Source organism: Ochotona curzoniae, unplaced genomic scaffold (assembly GCF_017591425.1).
Source record: "Ochotona curzoniae isolate NIBS_2020 unplaced genomic scaffold, NIBS_Ocur_1.0 contig_3520, whole genome shotgun sequence".
Classification (NCBI taxonomy): domain Eukaryota; kingdom Metazoa; phylum Chordata; class Mammalia; order Lagomorpha; family Ochotonidae; genus Ochotona; species Ochotona curzoniae.
Window position 1 is genome coordinate 28,953,950 of NW_024465894.1, and position 19,530 is coordinate 28,973,479.

The 19,530-nt window shown below is 42.1% G+C and overlaps 1 protein-coding gene across 2 annotated transcripts in view; it reads right to left on the reverse strand.

Annotated features, from left to right (window-relative positions):
• Positions 1 to 19,530, reverse strand: part of PLCB1 (phospholipase C beta 1) — a 621,942-nt gene that overhangs the window by 193,925 nt on the left and 408,487 nt on the right. For both annotated transcript variants that reach the window (XM_040980971.1, XM_040980972.1), the window contains exon 4: positions 12,417 to 12,554. In XM_040980971.1, coding sequence (XP_040836905.1) covers positions 12,417 to 12,554 — 138 coding nt within the window. The remainder of the gene's footprint in view (positions 1 to 12,416; positions 12,555 to 19,530) is intronic.

Consider the following 19,530-nt stretch of genomic DNA (forward strand, 5'->3'; position numbering starts at 1 on the left):
AAAATCCCTCAACATTGTATCATGGGAAGTCACTGAATATGAATGATTCTGCAGGGGGGAGCAGCAGGGGGGCAAGCAGAGGCTGAAGGTATGATCCACGTTTCTTCAATTCTTTTTCTCTGTTTTCCCCTCCAACTCCTGCTCTGTGTTCCAAGGATCAGCAGTCACCAAGGCTGGGATCGCCGAATCCTCTAAATCGCTCTGGGCATGGCAGTCACCTCCTTAAATGCAGTTCTCTGTGTCACTTCCACCATGGCTTTCTCTACCGTGTTTCATCACATAGTCTTCTCTCTCCATATTTTTCTTCTGCCAATTCATTAAAACATGTCATCCACTGGCCCATCTGATTCACTTCATCATTGGGTGTTTACGTTTCTTGTCATTTTCACAACATCTTAAGAGATGAGAGGTCACACCTGTGTGTATGCTGCTGCTGCTTTGGGCTAAGAGTAATGATATGTTAAGAATTCCCAGGGTCTGATTTTGCATCCTCAACTGGCTCTCCATCTAAATCAACGCAGTTCTAAAAATTCCTGCGATGAGTTTCAGCCCTGTGCTTTCAGGTCGTGTACCTGATCCATCATCAAGTCCTTTGGCTTTACATGCAAATTATGACAGCACTTCAAAATATTTATATAAAATGGAGCTAAAAGGTAAATGTAGTGTAAAAAAATTAAAATCCATGCACTTTTTTTTCTGAATATGTATTTCTCATAAATGTTTTGTAGACCCCCTCTGCTCCATGGACTGTGACTTTCTCATGCACATAATCATCCTTTGTTCTATTTTTTTTTAATCAACTTTAAAATCCAAGAGTAGATCCAGAATCCAACTGCATTTCACCACTTCAAGCCTAGAAGTTCTGATCTCTATCTCTGTATTCCTACAATGACTTCTCAACAGAGCAGCCAGAGAGATCATGCTAAAATGTGTCACACCAAATCAATCCTATCCTCAAAATGCTGTACTGCTTGGAGCAAAGCACGGTTTACAGTGTCCATGCACTGTGAGGGGTGGCTCAAACATGGGCCCTGCAGGCTCCAGCCATTCCGACCCTCTACTATCACTTGCATGCAGTTCGGGTTGGCCACCAATGAAATATAACCTCATGGCGTTTTACCTGAGCATCTCACCCACTGTCCTCCTGCAGTCCCCGCCCCTAATCTCCACCCACCTACCAATCACCTGTGATGGTCTCAGTCACCAGTCCCTGGGGTCCGCCCGCAGCCCCTCCCAACCAATTCCCTACGCCCCCACACCTTGCAGGCTCAGCTGGGTTCTATCAGGTGAGCCTCCACCTGTGTCTCCTCCCCTTTTTCTCCCTTTTCCTGGCTCTCCCCTGTCCTCCTCCGTTTTGCCCCCTTCTCCTGCCCTGGCAGCCCCGCATCCTGTTACGTGCCAGGAGACCTGTTCCTTCTTGTTCTCTCCCCCTCCCCACCCTGCTCCCGTTCTTTTCCTGCAGGAGTAAAGGACCTCCTAAGCACCTCATTGCATCTGACATTTCATCTGGCGGTAAACTTACCAAGAAAGGGGGGCTTTGCGCTGTGGGAAATCAGCTGTGCATAAGAACTTAAAGCGGGTTTAAAACCTAACATGCACCACATTTTGAGTCACTCGTCATGCATATTCTTACTCGCTTCTAACGTTCTTTTCTTGAGCATGTTCCTTTCTGGTATCTTAGCAGTTGGCCAACATGCTGGGCATACACCTCCTTCTGCGGCAACTTTGTACCCAGACATCCACTTGGCTCCCACCATCAGCTTCCTCAAGGTCCTCTTCAAATGTCATAATCTCTTGTGTCCTTGTCTCGGTAATGGATACGCATTATCCCTCTCTCGCACTTGTCTCACTTTCTCTATTTCTAGCCAACTCTCTCGTGTGGATTTTATTGCCCATCTGACCCCACTAGCTTGAGGACAAGCATTTTAATCTATGTGGTTATTTCTGTACCTCAGGACTCAAAAGTATCTGGTGCACCATCGGCAATTAAACATTTATTGAATAAATGAAAATGATCATACCATGATTAGGAAAATTACTAGCAAAGCAATTTTAGAAAGAGTTTTTTGTCCTGTGTGACAGATTAAATGCTGGAAGCATTTGGCTCAGCTACTAAACATGGCAACTGATACCGAGGTGGAAGGCAAAATGCCAACCTGCTTCTCTCACAGGATGTCTGATATTTTTGGCTAATACTTCATCTGTGGAGAGAAAAAAAAAAGTAAAAGGCTAACTTTTCTTAGAGCTCTTCTTTTTTAATAATAATAAAAAAATCACGCCTTTTGGTTCTGGTGCCTGTACTTTTTCTTCAAAGCTGGGCACAGAGCTGATACAATTTGAGGTTAAGTCAGCTGCAAGGCATCAGAAGGCAGAAGAGGAAGGGAGAAGATCCTTATTCCTGGCTGGATAGTACTGCTGGAGCCCTTTCCTGCTTCCCTTCAGGGGAGCACTCAGTCTGAAAACGCCAATCATTCCTGTGACTGGAAGTCTGGAGTTGCCCTTCCAACGGATGCTAGCTCATTTCAGAGACCCCTTGAACACTTCCCTGCTGCAAAGGATCTGTTACTTTACAAATGCAGAGAAGAGACCCCAGGAGACAGACAGGGGTCCCTCTTTACCCAGACAGGTCCTCTTCACCCACAGCCATCAGAAGAGCAGCTGCTGTTCCTTCTGGGGTCAGGAGGACACTGAAGTCCAAGCTGGCCCCTTTCAATTTCTCGTTTTATTATGTGTAGCTCTTTTTGGATTTCTGATCCTTCAGACCTTCATATGAGTATTCTGGAGGAGTGACATTTCACAATGTAAATGCTTCTGACCTGTGTCCTTTGGCTGTCTGGCACCCTGTATCTGCCGCTCAAGTGTAGGACACAGGGTGAATCGCAACACGACAACAGCACTGGGGACTAAGAGTGCCCTGCATTGGAACAGTAAGAATTAGGTCCTTATGGGTAAGTAGTGGAGTAGTCCTGGGTGATATACATGCTAATATGAAGGGATCAGGACTTTCTGAAACAGAAGATACCACCAAATCCAACTAAGAGGTCTATCATTTCATGTTGTAAAAAGCAACCATTTTAGTTTTTTATATTCTACCCAATGGAAAGATACAACTTTCCATTATTTCCCAATATCTCTTGGGTTTTTCTCCTTCTTCTCAATCATATTCTGCTTAAAGAAAAGTCTATCATATTGCTATGGTATAATTACTATAAATTAGTACTAGGTTCAAAAAAATGATAGAGCTCATGTTTCATTTAGAATATTGATCAGTGACTCAAAATGATTACCTTAATGCGTATGTTCTCAGAGTAAGATGAAATACAAAAACCTTGTGGCTCCTGAAGTCAGATTATAATAATAGCTAGCAGTATTACCTTGGAGGGATCTCTAAGAAGATTTTCCAAATCCTTGATGAATCAATTCCCATAATAGGAATTTCCCAGCAGTAGCTTGGGCTGCCTCCTTCATTTGTCCTTTTTCCTTCTTATTATCTAATCTCACCTTATAGACTTTTGTTTCCTTGAAGTCTCTTCTCTGTGACTTTTATTATTGCCTTTGCCTATAAAGCAGCAATGATTCGGTAAACAGAAGCGATTTTTCATGTAACTGTGAAATCGTATGGTGACTGATGGGGAGGGAGGGAGGGTGGCAGTTACAGGAACTCTCTGAGCCATGATGAGGCTGGATTAGGAAGAGAAGAGAAGGGGGACAGAAGCCACAGTGACTGGAGCTGCCCTTTGTCTACTGTGAGTGTTGGCTGTTAGGGAAGGAGCCTGACACATACAAACAACCAGCCAGGACCCTCAACTTCTTGTATTCTGCAAAATGAGGGCATCCAGGTACATGATCGTCAAAGCCATTTTGGATGTAAAATTGTATGTCACCTCTAAGCTTTTTCAATGTCTCAAAAGTCCATGCTAGCTCTCATTTCCCCCCTCCCTGCCCCACATTTACCGAGCACCTCTTGTAAGCCAAACACTAAGATATACTCTGGGACCACAAAAGTGACCAAGCAGTAGAATTAGTTTTGTTTTTACTTTCAGCAGAGAAGAGCTCCAGACACACTGATAGGTAATGAGGAGTGTGCCATGGAAGAACACAGGAGAGAACAGAGAGCTACTCCTGGAAGTCATGGGATGGATCAGGACAAGGACCTGTATGGATGCCAGGTCCATAAGGAACTTGTGGTTAGATTTCTTCAGCTGGACCACAAGGAGACGGGCAGTCTTGAAGAGTTCAAAGTTATAAAGGCATTTGAACTGATAAAGGCAGCAAAATTCCAGGTAGTTAGAACTGCCCAGCAGAAAGGGGCAAGAGACAGAGTGGGTAACCATCAGTGTCCAAATACAGTCATCATTGAATTCCTAATGCACAGACAGGCACATGGCATGTACTAGAAACTCAATCAACATTTGCTCAAAGAAAGAATGAATGAAGGCTACAGAGGATTCATTTTGTAGGTAATAGAGCATGAGAAGAATTTAAGAATATTAAGGTCTGAAGGTTTTGTTTTTAAAAGACATTTTTTCATGCAATATTGAAGTAGAGACTAAAATTTGGCAGGTAGACTCATCAATCAATTGAAAATTTGATAGTGGTTGGTAAACCTGCAGAAAATTGCTTTGTGCCAGATCTAAATGATCTGCCTTTTCTGGTTCAGTCATATCTGAAAAGAAACTCAACAATCAATGCTGAAAAGAACTGAGAAATCAAATAATCCTTACTCACAGAGAATGACCTGTATTGTTTTTGTCACAGGGAAAATGATAAGAAGGAGGATTCTACAATTCCCCCACCCCATGAACTTTAACAAGCATCTTCATCAATCATACGCTAAACTATTCCTCTTCTGCTGCTTGAAACATGTTAAGAGAAGCCCTCTGCCTCCTACATGATGCTTGCATAGTAGGCCAGTGTCAATTTTTAAAAATTAAGAATAAGATAGTAAATACACTTTACTGATCATATGGTCTATATAATAACTATTCAATCCCATTATGTACAATATAAAAATGTGTAAACAAATTGATGTTGCTGTATCCCAATAAAATTCTTTATAAAAACAGGTGAGGTGTTAAAAGTTGGCCCATGGATCAAGCTCTGAAGTAAATCCTACTGCTTTCACCTATCCAATGACTGTTCCAACCGCTCTACTCTCCAATATCAGCACTTGGCTTCCCTCTACAAGACCATGCCTATTAGTACACAAGCATATTGTTATTTCTCCATTTTTAAAACTGTTTCTTGGCCTCACTTTGCTTTCTAGCAGCTTTTTTATTTCTTTGCTGCCCTTTCTATCAAAACTTCTCAAAAGAAATCCATGTTGATTTATTTCTAAATAAAGATTTATTTATATAAAGGAGTTACAGAAAGGGGAGAGAGACAAAGAGAGAATGTTCCATCTGCTGGTCTATTCCCCAGATGGCTGTAACAGCCAGCACTGGGTCAGGCTGAAGCCGGAGCTTCATTCACACCTCCCATGTTGCACAGGTACCCTAACACTTGGGCCATCCTCTATTGCTTTTCTCCAGGCCATTAGCAGGAAGCTGGATCTGAAATGGAGCCACAGGACAAGAACCAGCACCTGCATGGAATGCCAGCATCCAGGTGGTGGCTTTACCACCTATTCCACAACACCAGTCCCACAATGACTTATTAATCTGCCTTTTCTGATATTCCCTGAAACTTGTTCCAATTAGGGATTTTATGCTGCCACTCTACTCACTCTACTAATATTTGCTCATAAAATGGCTACCAATGGCCTCTGTTATCAAATGCAGTTGCACTTTTTCCCTTGTTTACCTGAGTAGCCTTGCACCCGGTGGGTCATTGTCACTCACTGTTCACCTGACTCCCAATGTTGCACACTCGCTAGTGTGTTACTTCATTGGCTGCTCCCTCCCAGCCTTTTTCCTGATGATTCTTATCTCCCCGTGTTGGGAGATGACTCAGTCTTTGGACTTCTTCCCTCTCTGCACTCACTTCCTGGCTGGTCTCATCTGGTTTCATTAAATACTATGATGAATTCTAATACCATTAAATACCTGACAACTCCCAAATTGATACATTTGGCATTCATCTATAGGCCCTGAACATCCAACTGCCTGTGCATTCTTTCCACATGGGGATATAATAATCTCAAACAGAATAAGTCCAGGTCTGAATCCCTGTGACATTCCCCCAAAGAAAAACTCAAGTCAGATTTCCTCTGTTTCAAAAAGTGATATTTCCATCCTTTCTGTGCCTTAGGCCAAAACTCTAACATCATGCTTGAATCAAGCTATTCATATTTGCAACCTGTAATTCATGCTGTTGGTCCTCTCTTTGCATCTCCTCCCCATCTCTCCCTTTGTCTAAGTCAGTAGCAACTTCACCTCCAGCATTTTCATAGTTCCCTTTCATCATTGTTCTTCCCTGACAGTGCATGATTGCCTACAGGTTAAGTCAGAACATTTCTGTCCTCAGCTCAAATCCTACTAGCGGTTTCCATCTCACAGCAAAAGCCAAAGTGCTTCCCAAGCCTAAGCCATTCCGCTAGACATCAACTTCTGTTGTTGCCTTCACCCTCTGTTATTATCTTCTACTCCTCAGCCTAATTTTGCTCCAGCCACACTGGACCGTTCCTATTGCTCAAGCACACCAGATGCTCTCTGGCACTTGCTGGTTCCCCCCTCTGGATTACCCTCCTCATTGCCTCCAGATGGCCTGTCCTTTCACCTTCTTCAAGTCTTGCTCAAACGTCATCATCTCAGAGGCGACCGGACTGACCATCCCACTTAACGTCCACTTCCTCAGCATTTCCCATCCCTTTAACAGTTTTGTTGATGTCACTTAGTATCTATGGTTTATTTCTTTTCTTTATCGCACTCCCTCACTAGATGGTATGCTGCACACAGACAAGGGTCTCTGTTTTATCCCCCTCATTTAGAGCAGCATTCGGCACGCTATGGGGAGCTCAATACAGTTTGGTTGCATAAATGAGCGAATGACACCAAACTTTTCCTTCTGTGGATGATGAAGGCAGCCCCCGTGTCTGGGGCGCTGAAGGCTACTGTGTTTGTGGCAGGAGAGTGTAGCTGTGATTTCTGATGTAAAGTCCTCTTCTTCAAGGTTCTTGCCCTCTGCTTGTGCTCCAGGACTCCTATTACCAGCATGTGTCCTTCCTCTAGTTGGTTCCCTTTCTCACAAAGTCAAAACAGTGGCTCAGCAGGAACAAACACTGCATTTGCAAGGGAAGGTATATAACATTCTACAGAAAGCAAATGGTCCACATTTGTCTCTCTCAGCAGCCATGTCTCAGTGGCTTGGCTTATATTTGTTTAATCAATGGCTTGGCTATTGTAAGGTAAGCTTGCGGGACACTGCATAATGTTTGTATTCTTTCTTTTTGTACTCTTCTTAATTTTGCCCTACTGAAGCCATGATTTATCCTTTTCTTCTTTAATTTTCAAGTTGCGTGTTTAAACACGGAGACTAGAAGTATCCAGAAAATTTTCATTTATCTTACTCTATCTTCCTTTTCCTTATTGAGCATGGAGATACTTTATAGTCAAGTCTACGATACAATCTAAGGTGCAGGAAAATGGCTTCTATAGAACTTTCAGGAAATGCCCAGCATGGATACTCAACAAATGACTGGTTTTTGAAAAACTTTTGAAAAATGCTGTACAGAGATGTCACATGTCTCAGGTACGCAGAGGACTTTGGAATGATTTGGAAGTTGTAGAGTGAAAAAAGATATACAGCATCAAGTACAGATTCTGTTCTGAAAAATGAAATCTCATGCCCCCTCCACTATCGGTGGCCAGGTCCTGAGGTCTTTGTTTGGACAAGGCTTGTCTTCCTCAATACAAGCTGCCAACTCGAAGTCATCAAGTCTTAAGCAGTCCAGAGCTGTGTTGTGTTTGTTTCACGAGCTTTTTTAACTTAAAAGGTTCCAAGTTTTTGACATCTCATATTGATTTTCTGGCTCCTTTTGGAAGAAAATCTAAGGTTCTGGCAGCCCTAAGCCCACTCATGTCTAAGGAAGAGAACCTCACTGTGCAGTGCCAGGGCCTACAGCATCAGCACGACCCAGGAACTCAGAAATACAAAGGTTTGGGGTCTCTAGGGTAGTTGGGCCTGATGCTGGGGCTGCAGTCAGGCACTCTGTCTAAATATTCAATTAATTACTTAATGATTTTCATTTTTTTTAAAATTTAATTATTTGAAAGGCAGAGAAGAAAGAGGGACATACAAAGAAATCTTCCATCTGCTGATTCATTTCAAAAATTCCTACAACATACAGAGCTGGGCCAGGCCTAGATCAGGAGCTCAGACATTAAGCCTGGCTTTCCATGTAAGTGGCAGGGCTTCAAGTCACTGAGCTTGCAGCCGCTGCCTTGCAGGATGTGTGCTATCAGGAGGCTGGATAAGAAACAGGCAGCTGGAACTGACAACTGCCTCTCCATCCTGGGATATCCCAAGTACCTGCCACTTTAAACACTGTTCCAAAAACTCACTCTATACACTGTGATGCAGCAAGCCTCACAGGTGATGCTGAAAGGTACCTAAGTTTTAGAACCGCTACTCCCAGATAGTGACTGGCAGGAACTCATCAGTAGGCTACACTCTGTAGAACTCCCAACATGGATTGGGAGGCTGCTACGATGCTCCCACCTCTACCCCACTCCCAGTCCTTCCTGCCTCACCACTGAGCGATTCGCTTATGAATATACCCGTTCCTGCCTTACAGAATCCCACTCCTACAGCCATCAGCCAGCCTCTGCCATCTCCGACACTTATGGACTGCCCTTCCCCCTGTGTCTGCTCCAAGAGCCAACGGCTGGCTGAGCAGGGGCAATGATGGAGTACAATGGCACTCTTTGTTAGTGGAGCTATCAGACGGGGCCAGACCTGGAGAGCTAAGGCTCTTCTATACTGTCTGCTGGGAGAGTGCAGAGACTGTGCTGTGCTCCCAACACCCTTGGAGCTGAAGACTCAACAAGTGAGATGTGGCAGCTGTGCCTGGGTGTGTGTTCTGCTCCAGGGTCTGCACTGGGAGATGAGGAGTTGGAATTGAGTAAAGAGAACTCCTCTCCTGCACGAGGTTGAAGACTGGAGTTGTGGGCTATTCAGGGACAACTCAGTCACGGAGGAAACCAAGAAGCAACCAGGCAACTGGGGTGTGCCCTTGACGAGACCCCCCCGTCCAGGAGTTCCTGAGTTTCACCTCTGTTTTTTTTTTCTTGGCCTAGGAGGCAGTCACTTGTACCACAGGACAATATCTCAAACAGTTTGAGGAGTAATAGAATTAAAATTATAATTTTAGTTCGGTGCATAAAATTGTTTTGGTGCCAATATTTTTGCTTTTTCGTAATATGTGACAAATGTGCATTAGTAAACAATAAATGAATTTAAAAAAAATTGGCACCAAAATAAGCTCAAATATTTTTAATTCCATTTTTTTTTTCCAGAAAGTTTTTAGTATACCCTTGTGCTGCTTATTTTTTCCATCTTCCTGTGTTTTCATTTCCTTGGTTGGGATTTCTATCCTTATTCTGAGTCAATGGCCAAGGGAACCACTGGGAAGTAAAGGTAGGAGAGTGGGAAGGATGCTCCTATTCTCCTCCTATACTTTGCAGTTCTAAAGAGGGCGGGGTATCCAGTGCAGGTGGGATTCCCAGTGGTAGCAAAAGCAATGTGTTCATCCGTCCTCAGGGAAGCAGGAGGGGTGAGGAGACTCACTCCTCTCTCGGAGAGTAAACTGCAAACAAACCATCTGTTTAATAAATACTTTCAAAAGAAACACTCCTTGCTGGAGGGCAAGATGAGATGGATCCTAAGGGTATAAAGGCATCAGGAAATCGTGCTGTGCAACAAACTTATGGTTGTCATTTCATAGCAAGAGATAACGGCATTTTAGCCCAATGACAGACGGAAAAGATGAAAGATGGAGTTTTCTTCCAATGTTCAACACTTAGAAGGTTCCCTGTCTAATGGAATTACTTAGAAACTCAGTTCTAAGAGAGTTGGGCAAGAATAAAGCCTATGCAAATCTGGAATAACATCTTTGAGAAAGCTTTAAGTGCTGGGTCTGATTCTAAATTTTTAATCTATGTTATGGTGGTAATTGAGCATGTTTGCTTAGGTGTCTGTTTTCTGTGCTCAGCCCACAAAGCGGTCAAATTCCCTCTCTCTTACCCCCTCCCCACCTGCTCTATTCTTGCACATGAATTTCCATGTGACATACGATACCTCTACTGCCTAATCCTGATTTATCTGTTTGTTTTTTCCTGCCACGCTGGCTCTCAGAGGGAAAGGCTTTGCTTATCACCGTACCCACCATGCTGGAAATGTGGCCGGCACCGAGAAGGCACCTGCCCAACAAGTGAGTGAATGAATGAGCTAGAATCCATCTATAAACAATTCCTTCTGGAGACATCTGGCAAGCTCAGGTGTCAATTAGACATTCTGCACAATTTGCAGAATTTGGTTTTGGCATTGTTCATGGCATCAGGCACCTCAGCCTCAGAGAGAAACTGGAAAATGGGATGTTGACAATTAGAAGGAATGGAAGTCAGTTTTCAGAGTAAGAGGATGTTTGCAAATCTTAATTTTCTGGTTGAGCAATTGCAGTAGGGGTAAAACCCTCTACGCTTCTATCACAGCCAGGACTGGCAAGAGACATCGCATGGCATCATTAAATATACCAGGGACATCGAATAGTTGTGGAAAAATCCCCACAGGTGCTGTCCTGATGGGGACTATTATTCGGGCTCATAAATAAAAGCTCTCAGGAAAATTGGAGGGTATTAATTCAAAGAGAGGAGGGCGTTGGTTTTTCATTTTAAACTTAACTGCATAAAGACTTACTGCAATTTAACCTTTCTGAAACTTCTGCTCCCTTTCATTAAATACCTCCCTGAAAGTCACTGACATTTATTGACAATCTGTAATATCACAGATTGGTCATCTTTTTTTAAAGGTACGGTTTCACCTACGGAAAGAGATTTTTCAAAGTAGTTCACAAATATTTCATATTTGTGTTTATTCATCCAAACACCCACTCATATGGTGATACTCATGTGTGTAACCACATGATACCAACAGGGCATTGGGATAACAACTTGTGCAGAGCAATCTAATATTCTTACAGATAGTGTCTCACTGAATTGAATCCACGCAGCCCAAGTCACACTGTGGAACCACATGGAAACATGAGTCATGATGTGGAAGTGATTAAGTCTGTCAAACACACAGGTGAGGCAGTAGTTTCTAAAGGCTTTAAAGATCCAGACATGACAATGCACAATAAAATATTGATCCTAAGAGGATACATATATGCTGTTCAGATGTCAAGTTGTCTGTGATTCGTATCTTTAATTTTGACTCAATGAATTTATTTCACAGGGAGAAAGAGAGAGATGGAAAAACAGAGACAGGAAAGGGAGAAAGGAGGAGAGAAGGAGGGAAGGAGGGAAAGAGGGAGAGAAGGAGAAAAAGGGAGGGAGGCAGGGAAGAGAGGAGAGAGAGAAAAAAAGGAAAAGAGAGAGCGCCTCTTCCATTGTTGATAATGTCTGAGCCTGGGTTCGGCCATGGTGGGGAGCCTGGAATTAAATGGAGGTCTCTCATATGAGTGACAGCGACCCAGCCTCTTGAGCTTTTACTGATGCCTTCAGCAATCTGCATTATCAGGCATCTGCAGCACCTTAGCCCCTAGGCCAAACACCAACCTGCTATCCTTAACTTTTAGAGGAAATTATATGGATCATTGCTAGTAGAAAGACAGTGAAAGAAAATTCTGCTCAAAATGGGAGTCAAAAGGTCCAGATATTCAGATGATTGTCTGCTACATTGCACTCCTATTCTAGTTTTTTTTTTTTTTTCTGTGTGCATTTGAAGGACTGCTATCTTAGATCAGCAACTCCTCATGGAAGGGTTAGAGCCAATTCAGCTTCTTGTTACAGTTTTTAAAGGTTAAGTGGTTACTACATGGAGGGTGATTGGCTAGGTGTTATGCAGTCAAAAGGAGGTTGAAAAGGGTTTGAACATTTCTCTCTCTAGCACAGGGTTATAAAAGATAGATGGCTGCAATTGATGCAGAGATGTGACCCAAAATAAAATTGACTTGAGATGAATTGACTTCAGGTGAAGTGCAATGTGGTTTCTGTCTGTATTTTTCTTTACAAAGGAATTATACCTAATGCTTAGTTCCAAATGAAAAAGTTCTCCATAATTTAAAGTAGATGTCATTCTTGAGGAAATGTTTAAATTGCATCTACATTGGAAGCTAAATTATTTTTAGATGGAATTTTGGCATTTGTTTAAAAAAGTATGATAAATGGTTCTATGATTTAAAAAAATCAGTTTTTCATTGGCATCAGCATAGAATCTCAGGGATTCAGATCAAGAAAACGAGGTTGCATGCAGCATACCTTGGCCACTTCTTCTTGGAAAGCCACAAGATTCAAATGGGAGATGTTGACCAGGTCAGGCCCATACACCACTGTTATCATGCGATGCTCCAGCCGCCCGATGTTGCCCACGTCCAGGAGTTCACGTAATTTGGGGTCCTGCAAAATAAAGGTTGTGAAATATTAATCAATAACTAGAGATTCCAACATAGCTCCATCAACACGTTTGTCTTCTGGGAGTGTGTGCTGTGATGCAGTTTGAACTGCTGCTTGTGACTTGCCATCCCATATCCAAGGGGCCAGTTTGAGTCCCAGTTGCTCTGCTCCCAGTCCATCTCCTTGCCAATGTGCCTGGGAAAACAGTGCAAGAGGGCCTTAGTACCTGAGCACCCGCCTCTTGTGTCAGATACTAGGATGCAGTTCTATGTCCTGGATTTGGCCTGTTCCAGACCTTCCTGCTAGGTCTATTTAGGGAGCGAATTAGCGGACAGAAGCTCTCACCACCTTAACCCTCTTCTCTCTGTCACTCTTTCAAATGAAATAAGTAATCCTTAAAAATTCTAAAATAGTTATGTTCTATTCTTACAAAATTGTAAGAGTTGATGCTACACACCCCACCAAGTGGCCTAGAGAGTGGAAACAACTTGCTTTAGGCCGTGGAAAGGGATGTGCTAGTTCAGGACTATGGCCTTCATTCGATGGCTCTTTCTGTCACCCTGTCATTTGGCAACACATGTTTAGGTGTTAATAGTTCTCCCTTCAAGCTCTCCAGTTATCCCAAGGGTTGCAGACTGAAATCAAAATTCTCCATCCTCCTTCTCCATTCTTGCATACATGAAGACAAAAAACGGGGTGCCTGTGGAGTCAAAATCCTACCAAGCTATCCAGGGTTGCAGCAGAAACCTAACCCAGTCTCGCAGAACGAGCTTCATCCAGCAAAGGGCACCCACAGAAGGGCTCAGGTGGCAGGCTGAGCCAAAGAACTCACGGGGAGTTGGAGATCTGGAACTTGGGTAATCCCTGCAGAACTGGTACCCTCTGGAAGATCCTGAGTGAGCATCCCTCAGACATACAGTCTTTCTGGGAAAAAAAGAGGCTCCCAAACATTCAGAGCTCAAAGTCAAACCAAAAATAGGCCTCAATTTGGCTAAATTTATTTTCTTCCCAAAGGACAGACCCTGGAGGACTTCTTAGTCCATGCAGCAAATTAGCATCAAATCAATCACTTAGCAAATTTGCAGCCAGTTTCTGAGCAAGGGCTAAACTCACATCCTTATTTACTTAGGGAACTTCTGGTTCAACAGCAGCTGATGACTTAGGCTGGTTATTCTGATCTCCCCTCTGAGGTTTTCACACACACCATCCTTTCAAAGGCAAAGTTGGTTTACAAAAGCCAAGTGAAAAAACAAACCAACCCTCTGTGGCTTAGTTCATTTGCTACCATTAATGTTTTCAGTGAGTAAAACTTTCTCCTCTCTTTTTTTTCCTTTGGTCAGGATAAAGAGGAACATTTTCAGGTAAGTAATGGAGACAGGAAAGCCCACTGGAAAGCTTCACCTGATCTAAATGCAGTCTTAAGTCAAATAATGAGTGGAGAACTTAGAAAGTCCATTAGGCCTCAGAGAAAAATCAAATGCTACCCCCCAAATCATCAATTTACATCACCCAGGAAAAAAAAATACAGCATCAATCACACTCAATAAGCAGTAATAGGCAAACTGTCAGCATTCTAGAATGCATGAATGATCAAAGGAGAATGTCTAGAAAGAACGGATGTTATGTGAAGGGTAATTAAGTAGCAATACCAGCTGCTCTGGGAAATGATGAATTCATTGCATCATAGATTCTGGACACTATTGAGGCAAGGGTAGAAGATACTTGATTAGTGCTTATAATTTTGTTTTGCATAGATTTAAAAGTCAAATATGATTCTCAAAATGTCCTGATAGATGTAATCATGAATCAAAAACATTCAATCAGTTAATACAGAGTCCTTCAATCTTCACTTGGAAAACACTGGGAGATGAACTGAATTTCTTTTTCTCCCTTCCAGTGACAGTTTTATGATGTACCCGCTGGCTAGTTGGTCTCTTCCAGGCATTTTTTGTCCAGTCAATGCTACGTCAGCTGTCTCATTCTCATGACTTTAGCTCAGTAATTATGTAGTTGGCTGCTAAGAGCAACTCCTCTCACACCTGCAAGGACCGAGCGTGGGAGTCAAGGATTCCTCCGAGAGATCTTGGTCATAAATGAACCTCAAGCATTTCCAGCCATCCAGTGCAGGTGCCTGGGATAGAAAACAATTCTGGAATGGGGTCCTGGGATTCTCATTGTCTCTTATAAACAGATTTAGGAACCACCTACAAGAATTCATATGAAAGAGGATCAAGTCACTGTGTCATTTTTGTTTGTAAAACTTTTCCAACTTACTATCATTTACTTAACCTATTTTTATCATCTTGGTCTCAATTACAAATTTGTTATAACTAGAAACGATGTCTGGGAGTCGGCACATAGAGCACCTGTCTCGATGCTAATGAATAACTCTGAGAGGTAAGTAACTGGGGATTCATTATTCACATGGAATGGGTTTGTGTGTGTCTGAAGAATGTTCAAAGCATGATGGGGCACAAACTGAATGAACAATCATATCTGGGAAATATTATCTCAGGAGAATCAAACCATAATATTTTAGAGTTAGAATAGTTCTGGATGTTGAGAGGAAAGCATACAAACTTAATCAAATTTCTTACGAACGTGCATTTTTTATCAAGGTATACATTAAATTATATTGTAGGGGTTGGCATAATTCTAAAGCAGGCTATTCCCATGCCTATAATACTGGCACCCCAGATGGATGTCAGTTTGTGTCCCAGCTGCTCAACTTCCAAACTAGTTCTCTGCATTAATGGCCTGGAAACGCAGTGGAGTGTGGCCCCACACCCACATGGGAGACCCAGAAGAAGCTCCTGGATTCCAGCTTTGGACCAGCTTTGCTCTGGTCATTTGGGGAGTGAACAAGCAGATGGAAGACATGTCTTCTGTAACTCTTTCAAGTTAAAAAAATTGGTCAGAATAAAAAAAGCTAAAGTATGTTTCATTTTTTCCCCTACCATTTAGCATCCCCTTAAAATGACATTTTTTCCCCCTGTATTTAATCTTTTATCAACAGCAAACTTCAGGAAGCTAGAATTCTCTATTAGATATCATCCCACCTTTTGCACCAGCACTCTTCACTGCTATTCCAGCAGTTGAACACAATTCATTATAGGACACATTATATAGGGCATACAGACAAGGGCAGTGCCCCTTCGGACACCAAAACCTGTCGTCCATAGTTTCCAGATCATCAGAGAACAAGCACAGGGTTGATTATCTGGAAAAACACCCCTGAAAAGTCAACATGGTTTTGGAGGATCATGTAAGTAAAAGTGATTTCATGAATATTGAAAATTTCTGGATAGGGTACTCCTGCGTCAGGGAAAAATGGATGTCTGCATTTCGAAAATAAACAGAACAATAACAAAATTCTACAATTTGCATGCCATCCCCTCCCTTTCCTAAATGTATTTTCGCAAGGAGCTTTATGCCTGAGTATTTCTCATAGATTGGACCTCTGACAAGTCCCAAAGGACTTGTACCACTGGGGTTACAGCCAAATCTGCTCTGCAATAAGTACAAATCTCTTAAACTTCCTGAATGCAAACAAGTGAATGCTACACATCTGTAAAAATAAGCAATTTATCTGACATTATAGAATATAACTTAGGAAAAAATAAAAAAGTGAGCTTGGAATTTCATATTGCCACTACACTGTGACTTAAGGACTATTTTCAACAGAAGATACTCCAAGTTGTGCCTTCACTGTTGGAATTAACCAGATCAACTGAAAGTCAGGGCAGCTGTAATTTCACTCTACTTTCAAATCTGGGATCATATATATTCCCAAATAGTTATAAAATAAGAGGCTAAATAGGTTCCATGACTGCAACAAACTAAGAGGCTTCTGTAGAGCAAAAGAAACAATCAACAAGTAAAGAAAGCAACCCACAGAATGGGAGATCTTTGCACACTACATAGGAAATAAGGGACTAATCTTCAGAATATACAAAGGTTTCCAGAACAACAACAACAAAGCAGACAAATCACTCAAGAAATGGGCATGGGAAATGGACAGACATTTACAAAGGAACAATCCAAATGGCAAAAAAGGCATGAAAAAACACTCAAGCTCCCTGGCAATCAAGGAAATACAAATTAAGACATCAATGAGGTACCACCTAATGCCAGTAAGAATAGCTCACATACGAAAAACTACCAATAAGTCTTACTGGCAAGGATGCGGGGTAAAGGGAACTCTACTTCACTGCTGGTGGGATTGAAGGCCGGCACAGCCTCTGGAAATCAGTATGGAGAACACTTAAACGACTGAAAAATCTGCATACCACATGATCCAGCAATAGCACTTCTAGGAATATATCCAAAACACCTGTTACACCAGAAACCAACATGCACCCCTATGTTCATTGCAGCACAATCAGTAATTGCAAAAACTTGGAAGCAACCAAAATGCCCATCAACAGAAGACTGGATAAGAAAGTTATGGTTAATCTACTCCATGGAATACTACTCAGCTATAAAAAAAATGAGCCCAACCTGAAATCATTATGCTAAGGGAAATGAGCCAATCCCAAAAGGTTAGATAAAACATGTTTGTCTTAATTTAACATGAAATGTCAATCTGAAAAATAGCACCTGTAAATTGTAATATTATTTCAACCTCAAACAGCCTGTATCACATGCAATAAGATATTGTGATGTAATTAATGAACCAAAAATCAATGGGAGTCAGACTGCTTACGATCCACATCAAAGAACTGTAAAACCTAATATACTTTTAATTCTCTATGTTATTCCATAATGGGTCAGGAGAGCAGAGAAATCTTCCACCTTCTCAGAGTGTGTGAGGAAAATGTTAAGTATAACCTATCAAGAATATAGCAGGCAACTTACAGACAGCAGACTGGAATCTGCATTAGACATTAGCAAAAACTATAAAGATATACAGTGGGATCCAAGAGCGATCCTGACAGCCTCTTAACAGAAGGTCATATGTGGAGTGGGGGGTACCCCAGAGTGGAGCAAGAAGACAGGAAGAGGCTTATATCCTAACCCTGGAGACTCCTGGATCCTCACCTAGGACTATCAGTACGGGCACCAAGGACTTTATCCCAACTGCCAAGGAGACCATGGGGAACTGGAGTGCCCTCAAAGGCCAAGAACTCTGAGGTCATCTACTCCTTTTTGGATTGCCCACATGGGATGGAAGAAGCCCAGATCTCTCCTCACAGGATCTAATGTCATCAGAACAACAGCCAGGAATCCTGAGCAGTCCTCAGAAACAGAAGAACAGTAAACTTCCTTTGAGAATCGGGAGAGGAGCTTTCTCTGGTCCTTACTTAGTTCCAACTTTGGATCCCCACCCTCCCTTGCAATGACCATCAGGGTCGCTCCGGAGCAGGCCCCCCCCCAAAAAAAAATTAGATTAGATAGACAGAGACCAATAAGGAAAGCTTAGAACAGACAAGAAATGGTCAGCCTTGACTCACATATACCTTACTAGGTAGGACACAAAGATTAGTTACTCCTCACTAAGCTATTGAAGATTTCTCTGTACACCCCTCCTAAAACTGTTCTGCACCTCAATTGTTAACGTACACCTGGTTAGAGGTATAAGCCTGTTTGGACTATCCTAAAATTTGCCAAGTTCAGTAAAAATCATGCTTCAATACTATAAGCTGCTAAATATAAAAATGAAAATAGAGACGAGACAGCTGAACAGTACCCTATAGCCATTTTAAGGTGTATAGCAGCCAGTTGTGTATAAACTAAAATTGAAATGTCAGTGAAGTAGTCACAGGATGCGGTTAACAACCTGCATTTTCTAACATATCAGTCACTCAAATACCATGTCAATTAAATTCATCATGCTGTAAACTGTTGTTGATGTTATGTTGTGGCTTTTCATTGGAGGGAATGATATTCTGCCAGCTCTACTCTCAGACCAGAGATGGTCTCCCAAGGAAACTACTGAATTTATCTGGACAAGAGGCTGGACTCTATGTATGGTACATGCCCACATTGAAGGAATCATGACTGCATATGAGCTGTACTACTGCAACAATGTGGAGAAATCCACCCTAGGGGGTGGGGAGGGCATGGCGAGGAGTTGGGGGAATCCCAGAGCCTATGAAACTGAGTCATAAAATGAAATAAAATATTTAAAACAGAAAAAAAAGAAACTATTTCTAACAGTACAACAGTTGGATATGAGGGATAGATTTTTGTGTGTGTTGAGATTTATATGGTACAGCTTCATAATAATAACATTGCCTCCTTTGAGGGCAGAGTAAACCCTTGTTCTGTTCATTTTAATTGTAAAGGAAAACTATACATGGATGCCCTGGTTAGTTCTCCATTAAGATCTTACATTCAACTTTTGCCTCCTAAGAAATAAACACAGGTTGATACGTTTCCTTTGAATCCATGCTAATCCTCGCGAATATAATTTCAAGATTTCTTCTGCACAAGGACTTGACAAGGGGGGTCATTCTGCTTACAGGACAACCTACCATCCTGCACATCCCACAACAGCTTGTTGTAACAAGAGTACTCAGATTTGCTTTGCATACAGCAGCGATGACTTTGTTCAAAAAGTTTTTACTCCATGCATCAGGGGCCTTAGGGTACAAGCACACAATTTTACGGTGGAGAAGGGAAAAAGTAGTTAGCATGGCCACACACTTCCATCCAAAGAAAAAGATGGTTTGAGCAACTCCAGCGGTGAGTTGATTGAGCTTAAAGTAAGCACACTGTGACCGTCAAAAGCAAAACATACAGACACTTCAGAAGACATGTGAAAGCAATCTCTAAAAGAAAGCTATTCCCTTCGGTCACAGGTGTCATACCGATGAGCTAAGTCGCTGGTTGTCCTCACATGAGGACACAGAGAAGTTAGTAAGAATTCTTCTAAAAGCACCTGAGTGTTTCGAGGATTGGGTTGTTCTGTTACAGTGCTGAAGGAGCGACTACAGCAAATCGGAAATTTCTTTGTCCAAGGTGATCACTTTTGGTA